Here is an 8,606-nt window from a genome sequence, read left to right as displayed (position 1 = left end):
TGGGGGTTAAAAGAAGACAGTTTGAAAAAGTGTTTTTTTTTTTTTTTTTTTTTTTTTGTCAGTCAGTTCATGGGGTTCTATGCTGTTTCTCAACATTATCCTTCTCTTATTGCTCTGCAGGAGAAAGAAATACAAACAGACTTGAATAAATAATTAAATAAAATATATGTGCTATAAAAAAATGCAGTTACATTTCGTCCCCAAATTCTGCATCCCTATTTGGAACCAAATGAGGGTGAGTAAATGATGACAGATTTTTTTTTTTGTGAACTATTTAATGTTGGTGTTGGCAATATACCTGGTTTAGTAGTTGAATGAGATTTCAGATCTGTAAAGGAGTCAGATTAGATGCATATTAAAAAGAGATGAAGGAAACTGAATTATTCTGTCTCATTTCTGAGCAGTTTTAAAGACAAAGAGAAAAAGACGAACGCACCACCGTGACAGATAAAGGGCTGAGTGGTGTTACATTGTACGTCATTCCATTTCCCTGTGTGGTTCACCATCACTGTAACACAGTCCCGGTCTCTTCTGTTGTTACTTAACTGACTTGAATTCCAGAAACGGAAAGAAGAGTTACTCTGATCCGACCACGACCAAGGGTCGTTAAATAGTCCAATCCATACATCGTTTTTTGCAGTGTTCTTGACAACTTGATTTTCTGAGGAGGTTCTGACATTCACTAGATCTGTGTGAAAAGTTCTGCAAAATTCTTGGGCCTCCCTCCAGAATTTGTTCTGCTCAATCAGGATATACGTTTTAGTGGCTGTAACAGACAAATGACAAGAAAAAGATTCTTATTGCCGCTAATGTGTTTATGAAAATACGTTTATGAAACTGGAGCACTATTGTAACTTATATTAAATGAAGGTAATGCTGTAAACTATGTATAGTCACAATACAATGAACAGACAATAGTACAATAAAAAAATCTTACCATTAAAGCAGACAAATTGCCTTTGTGTATCACAGCTATCACTAAACCATTTCCCATTGTTGTCCATCGCAGCACAGCCCTCATTAATATTTTTATCTGGTTGATTTTTTTCCCAGTTTTGGAATGTCTTTTCATTGTACACACTGTCTGACAGGGTCCAGTGCCATCTGAACACTTCACCTCTATAAAGTCCAGTATACACATCATATGAATTATCAGTTATGGTTTTGAACAAGCTGTTCTTCTCATCGTCATTATTCACAGTCGCCAGGTCAGTGTACATCTCACGGCAGAATCTCTGAGCCTCAGTCCAGTTCTTTCTGATATTTATGAAGTGATACTGGTGAGATATTTGGCTTGATGTAAAGGACAAAAGCCCTGGAAAAAAAACCCTGAATGCCTTTATGAAGAAATTTACCAGTACATGTACCACACTGTAATTCATGGTATGCCAAGCACGACAAACATTTGAAAGCATCCAGGCTACATGTGGAAAATTGTTTTTGAAAAGCTCACTTTACAGCAGAAAGAATAAATAACTAATTTGTGTCATTCTTTTTAACAGGTCAAAATCATAAAATATAAATCCATGTTTTGCTTAAACACTTACCAAAGACAACAAGCAGAAAGTAAACCATGATGTTGTAATTTCAGGAGCAACACTCAGCTCAGTGTGTGAGTAACACATGGTCCATACAGCCTTCTTTTCCTCCTTTTAAACACAATCTGACACCATCAAATCAGAATCACAAGTTGACATGGCATGTAATTTTCATAGTTCTCAACTCAAGAAAAGTAAACTCTCTAAAATCCCAATGAAAGCATAACACTTTTACATTTGACAGGATATTTCAATCTAGAATGTAGAAATATAATACTTACATCAGCTTAAAACGTTCTTACTCCTTGGTTGGGTGATTGGAGTCTGACTCTTTTAAAAGCAGTCTGTGTTTTAAGAATGTTGTTTAGCCTGTTATCTACTCTACCCTTGAGAAATAATGTCATCATGTACTCCCACAATCTACTGCAACATATTTCATTAGATTAGAATGAAGCTGCTACTTACAGTTTTTAATTCTGAGTACATATTTTCAAAGATAATTATGAAGTTGCTGTGACAGTTGAAAAACGATCATGCGGGCATGCATTCTGTGTGGGAATGAGGGTGAACAGGTCACGTTGCAGATCAGACTGAATGCAATGTCACACCTGGGGGGGAGGGGGGTGCTTATCAGGCTACATAGATATATCACTTTTTTTTTCATAAGAAAAGGTGCCACGTTCACCACATCACCTCAGATGACCCCGTTTCTGTCTAGGATTTAACAAAATGTGTGAATATTCAGCCAAACAATAGGGCAAAACATTATTGGGTTCCCAGAAACGGCAAAATACTTTAAATTTAAATTTATGAGAAATTTGCTAAAATGTGGAAACCAATAAAAAAGTATATATATATAACAGGAACATATATTTATGTAGAATTTTTTACTTAACCTTTTATGGGACGAATTGTGAATTCACAGCTTGAAACAAATAATTGACTTTATATTTTACATGTATTTAGTGCAAAATATGTGTTTTGATCGTCAACCTTTTTCTTTTCAACTGACTTTGTCCCATTATAGTAAATTATTTTTGGCAAATTGTCTGAAACTTCACACAAATTCAAATGCATGTTCACTATCTGAAAAGAAGTGAAAAGGTCTTACTGTTTCATTAAATATCTTTATTAAAATTCCATATCCTCCTGTGCTGCTATATTTGATTTGTGTGAAAATGTCTAAAAACTTAACACAAATTTAGATGCAATTTCACTGCCTAGAAAGTGTTTCAAAAGCATTAAATATCAATTATCATAGCACAAGTGAAAATCAGCAAGACTCCTGTTTTGGTTCTATCTATCTATCATCTATCTATCTATCTATCTATCTATCTGCTACATTGATAATATATATATATATAGGCCTATATATATATATATAGGCCTATATATATATATATAGGCCTATATATATATATATAGGCCTATATATATATATATGAAAAAATAATTTATATGTAGCCTTGGTGGTGCCTTGAGAATATATGAGCTAACATGTGCTAATGTCTCCTTTCCTGTCTTGTTGCCAAAAATGTGAAGCTTATGGCAAATAGATTTTAATTTTACTGGTTAAAGGGGATGTCATGTGACATTACTAAAATTACATTTTATTGGCTGAACATTATTACTGTATTTTAAATGCAATTTTCTTAGCGCCATTTACTATAAATGACAATGTCCCATAGAGAGCTAACTTGACTTTATGTGAATTTTCTCCTTTGCACTGTATGCAGTATATCTTTCTATGATGCATTAATTAAATAATAATTAAAGAGAAAAAAGGCAGCCAGCTTTATTTGTTTAATCTTAAATAGGCCTAATAATGATGTGATTATTCCACAGCTTTCAGACCAAATGACACCTTTTAATAACCAAAAGAACATGTAGTACTTTCTGCGTGTATATTTATTTAATTATTTGTTTATTTATTTATTTGCTTGCATATATTTCTTATGTGAACAGACTCTTAGTGTCCACTAGGAGGCTTGACTAACAAGGTATTTGTCTGGACGCAAACATTTATGGCGTAAACTGTAAAATATAGATGAAACGATGCTTTAAAGGACACGAATCGTTGCTGTCGGAAGATTCGGAGTTTGATGGGTGAGACTGGAGTCGGTATGCTCATATAAACTCTGCAAACTTCTGTAAAAATGACGGAAAAACAAACAAACACTTGGACGAGCTAGGCTAAGCTAAGCTAACAAGGGTTGGCCGTATTATTTCGTCTCGCCATTTGTGTTTTAGAATACAAGTGTTTGTATGCTGCACAAAATAATAATTATACTTAAATAGATTCGTTTGTGCATTTTAAACAGGGTATTAAGAGTGAAAGGGGTGGACCAAATGGTTTTCTTTTAGTCATAAACAGTCCGTTAGCCGCCATTAGCATGTTAGCTGGGCTCTGCGCTGCGTGCTAAATAATAAATAATCCAACCGTTGTCAGGAGCATCAAAATAACGCTCGTTATCGAGTTAAGATGCGTTTATAGTACAGATTTTCCCGTTTTAGTCATATATTATCAATTACATATGGAGTTGGCAAACATTAGCGCTGATAGTGTCAGTTTTGGTGGGGGTGATTATGAGGAACAGATTTGGGTGCGTCCCAAAACCTAGTGAGCTCCCTACCAAGGCATCATTTTGGGCGATATGGGCGTGTTCGAAGTTTCGAACATAGTGAGCTACCTATCTAGACTGCATTGTTGGTCATAATAGACGGTTATTAAAACGTTGAACACTCTCCTGATTCCACAATATGCTGTCTATGTAGGCAATTTCTTAGTTTTTGATCCACAGCCTTAGACATCGTCCTAATCTGCAGCAGGATTAATAGAGCAGTAAACAGCAGACAAAATGCCTAATTTTCTTTCCTAATGTACACATCGCAATATTTTTCCATATTTTCTGAGATACTCAAGAGGAAAAACATTTGAAAAGGTGGATATTGTGAGTATGGCACCAGCTTTGCTTTCTTTTCCATTCTTCACTGAAATGACCATCTTGGGACTTTAATGACATATCCAGGACTATTACAGAAATCTTTCATTGCACTCAGTGTATCGTGTCTAAAACCCTCTTTGTGTCCACTCTCTTTCAGTAGATTATCAACGATCAACAGTCTCCTCTCTATTGGCCAGTCTAGTGTGCATCTATGAACTCCATACCGCCCTCCACTTCTGCCGTCAGTAGCCCTGTCAGCTCCATAGATTCGCCACTGTCAGTCGTCAGCTCGTCCATCGGCTCTCCTGGCGTTCCCGGCATGCCATCCGTCGGCTATGGACCCATCAGCAACTCTCAGGTGAGCCGCATGTTCCAAGTACTTCTGGACTTATCCATATGATAATAGGGCTGTATTGATAGTCTTTTACTGTGCTGATGACTTTGGTTTTCTCATCACTCCTTGTCTATTTACCTCATGCAGATAAACTCCTCGATGTCTGTGTCTGGGTTACATGCTGTCAGCAGCTCTGATGATGTGAAACCCCCTTTTGGCTTGAAGTCTGTCAGGGCTCTGGGCCAATGCTGTCCCAGAAACGCATGTGCGCCATTTGTGGGGACCGTTCCTCGGGTGTGTACTAGAACATAGAGCTTTCAGATTGATTATTAGTGATGCACTCAGTTCTTTTTTTGCACCCAAGTTTTCATTTAGCGGAAAAATCTGGACTGTTTTGGTTTTTAAATAAAATGTAAGTGTAAAGATCTTAATTAAATGTAAATTTATTCTAGCATAATTTTCAGTCACAAAGACGTTTGTTCACCAGGGCTCTCAATTTGATTCAGTTTGATATCAGTTCGGTTATATATCAGGAATAGTACATGTCAGTTATTCTTAAGAAAAAAAAATCTCTCTCATTTAAAGCTGTAAATTATACATTATTGACAGGGTCCCCTGTAAAGCTTTAGTTGACTTTTAGATATTTAATATTAAAGGTTAAAATGAACAACTATTAAATTCAATTGCTATCTTATTTTTAGATATAATAATCAACACTAAATAATAGGGATGCACAATATTGGATTTTTTCCGATATGCCGATATTTTCCAACTCATTTTGGCCGATAGCCGATTCCGATATCGATATATTTCCTTTTGTTTGGAAATGACACCAACTCTCTCCTGTGCAGAAATTATAAGCAAATTATTTTTTAATTTGGGTTAGTTTTTAACAAGAACTTATTTGTTCCATTAAATAAACAACAATGAAGTTATTTTATAATGACAGTACATTGAAGATTTGAAAATAACTATAAATAAACTATATTCAATCGCTGCATTTTTTTTTTCAGAAAGATGCAGTGGTAAACTTAACATTTTATTTTAAGTTTTAACATTTGTAAATGGTCTAAAGCAAGAGTTGTAAACATTCTGAAAATCTTTTAGAGCTCATAATTTGTTTAAAAATATAACATATTACACATTAATAAATAAATCGGTTATATAAAATTATTTAATTTAAGTGACATGCTTGTGTTTTTTTTGTTCATGTAAGCTATAGCTTCTGAACTTTAAATCAAAACATACTCATGGTTTTATGGCATCAATTACTGCTTTATTTAATCAGAAACACAGTCTAAATATTATCTGTGTATTTTGCTTTCATTTTATTAGAAGTAGGCCAACAGCACCCCCTACGGAATTAAAACCCCTTTACTGAGTGGGCATTAGGACCCGGGGGAGGCTGCCACTGCTGCTGCTGTAGGTGCTATTACTGTTGACTCTATCACACACCGAACGCATGTGGATTCTCAGTTTAAATGCAGCGATCCAAAACAGTGAATCTAATCATCATTCAGGCAAAACTTTGCTTCAAGAATGAGCCACACTGCTGACGTGATCTAATCGCTAGCACACCCGGAGCACATGTGAGTTAATGTATTCCTCTTATCGCCAAGACATATAGGCATAATTTTTCATATCGGGCCGATGCCGATATTTACATTTAAAGCCATTATCGGCCAATTCCGATATTGGTCCGATAATATCATGCATCCCTACTAAATAATAACATAATTGTATAAAAAATAAATAAAGGGCACATTAGGCTATAATAGTTTTTATATTATGTATGATATAATTATGTTTCTAATTAGTTGTTGGTGTTTTATAACAGTCAGTGAATGAACACACCTAATGATGTTCATTCATGATTATTTCATGCTATAACTAGTAGTAAAGAGCAGGAGATGATCATTTCATGCTGCCACTTGAACTGAGGCGGCTACAGCCATCTGTCATGCCACAGTAAAGAGTGTCGAAATGCCATTTATTGTTTGAATATCATGATAAAGTTGACTAAATGATAAAAAAGATTGATTAAAATCAAGAAAACATTATTGTCAACCCAGCCCTAGCATCCACACAGGATGGAATACATTATCTGTATTAGGGCTGTCAAAATTTTTTTCGAATTTCGAATATTCGTTGAATTTAAAATAAAAATCCACATTCGAATGCAAAAACATTGCATTCGAATTTTAGGTGTGCGTTAATGAGGCAGGCTTATCAGCGGCACACGAGATGCGATGACAATGTAAGTGTCGTTGCATTATAATGTTTTTGTTAGCCTATCCAGTTGAAGCCACTAGATGCGGTGCTGCTGCGTTGTTCATTAAAAATATAGCGGAAAAAGAGAAAATCAAAATCTTGTTTACATCAAAACCGAAACCAAGCCGTTCACACAGAACGCATATTTCACGCATTTTCTAGATGGACATCTATTACTGTTGCACTCTCGCACAAAAGACTAGAGCCGCATGTTTAGAATGCCATGTAAAATTAATGCAAGTTTAACTTAGAAAAAAACACATATCGAGACTTTATGGCAGGTTTTTCCCCATCCCACTGCATCTCATGTTTTTAAATGGAAAAATGTACTCTGTGTGATTGGCTTTCCGCCCTTTGTATTAAACTATGCATACATACATGATGCTGTTTTGTTTATAGTTGTTTAAGCAACTTAATTATAATTGGTTTATAAACGTTATTTTAAACATTATGCACTTTTTTTCCGCGGATAGTCATGTTATCTTATGCTTTGAATGATGCGCCCTCTTGTGGCCTCAGGAGAGATGCCAAAAGCTTTTCTTCACCCTAACTGAAATTATGCATTTTAAATTCGAATATAATTCGAATTTTGATCATATTTAAGTACAAAATTCTAATTTAGTTTTTCAGCCATTTTGACAGCCCTAATCTGTATTGCGCATGAAATAGATGCTTACACATAAAGCTCCACCGAAGATGTGCTAATTAAAGGACATTGTCAAAGCAATTGCAGCCAAACCCGAAAATTCGTTTTGTTTGCTGTCTCGGTTGAAATTGTGGTGCATCACTACTTTATATGGATATTTAAGGGTCAATGACATAATGCTCATTATTGCCTGGATCTAGTCATTTCATTCATTTATTTATTCATTAAACAATCATTAATTCATTCAGTCATTAAGTACATTATGAATCCAACTCATATTCACTTAGATACATCTCATCTGCAAAAAGCATGTTTTTAATTTTCCGAAACAAAATTAATTTAGATATTTTTTGGGAGGCATAAGGTTAAATATGTCAAGGTAGTACAACTGTCCTGACATCATAATAAAGAAAAAAGCCTCATTAAAAGAATGAAAGTTCTTGAAAAGAAAACTGTACTAAGGAATCTCGCATTATCTACAGGTGCATCTCAATAAATTAGAATGTTGTGGAAAAGTTAATTTATTTCAGTAATTCAACTCAAATTGTGAAACTCGTGTATTAAATAAATTCAATGCACACAGACTGAATTGAGTTGAATTACTGAAATAAATTAACTTTTCCACGACGTTCTAATTTATTGAGATGCACCTGTATATGTTTATTTCTTAATAATAAAAATATATTTGAACAAACTGCTTAACCGGTTAACACAACTTATTATTGATAAATTGCTGAATATTTGTAATTATTAGGGATGTGCGCGACGACTAATTTGACTGTCGTTTAAACGAATGTTTTGTATCCGACTAGTCGACTAGTCTAAAAGCAAGAAACCCCCAAAAGATGGTAAGAAAAAAAAACCTCTGTGCG

General features: G+C 34.8%; 1 protein-coding gene and 1 pseudogene across 2 annotated transcripts in view; one reads left to right on the top strand and one right to left on the bottom strand.

Annotated features, from left to right (window-relative positions):
• LOC107685555 (C-type mannose receptor 2) overlaps positions 1-1,856 on the bottom strand; it is a 4,046-nt gene extending 2,190 nt beyond the window's left edge. For both annotated transcript variants that reach the window (XM_016482178.1, XM_016482177.1), the window contains exons 1-5: positions 1,820-1,856; positions 1,548-1,663; positions 938-1,315; positions 437-766; positions 299-328 (exon numbers count right to left, since the gene is read on the bottom strand). In XM_016482178.1, coding sequence (XP_016337664.1) covers positions 299-328; positions 437-766; positions 938-1,315; positions 1,548-1,575 — 766 coding nt within the window. In that variant the 5' untranslated portion in view covers positions 1,576-1,663; positions 1,820-1,856. The remainder of the gene's footprint in view (positions 1-298; positions 329-436; positions 767-937; positions 1,316-1,547; positions 1,664-1,819) is intronic.
• Positions 1,857-3,666: 1,810 nt separating this feature from the next.
• LOC107685556 (retinoic acid receptor RXR-beta-B-like) overlaps positions 3,667-8,606 on the top strand; it is a 28,732-nt pseudogene continuing 23,792 nt past the window's right edge.

Source organism: Sinocyclocheilus anshuiensis, unplaced genomic scaffold (genome assembly GCF_001515605.1).
Source record: "Sinocyclocheilus anshuiensis isolate Anshui unplaced genomic scaffold, SAMN03320099.WGS_v1.1 scaffold185, whole genome shotgun sequence".
Taxonomy (NCBI): Eukaryota; Metazoa; Chordata; class Actinopteri; order Cypriniformes; family Cyprinidae; genus Sinocyclocheilus; species Sinocyclocheilus anshuiensis.
Note: the sequence above shows the minus strand (reverse complement) of the source record. Positions and strands in the feature narration are given on the sequence as shown.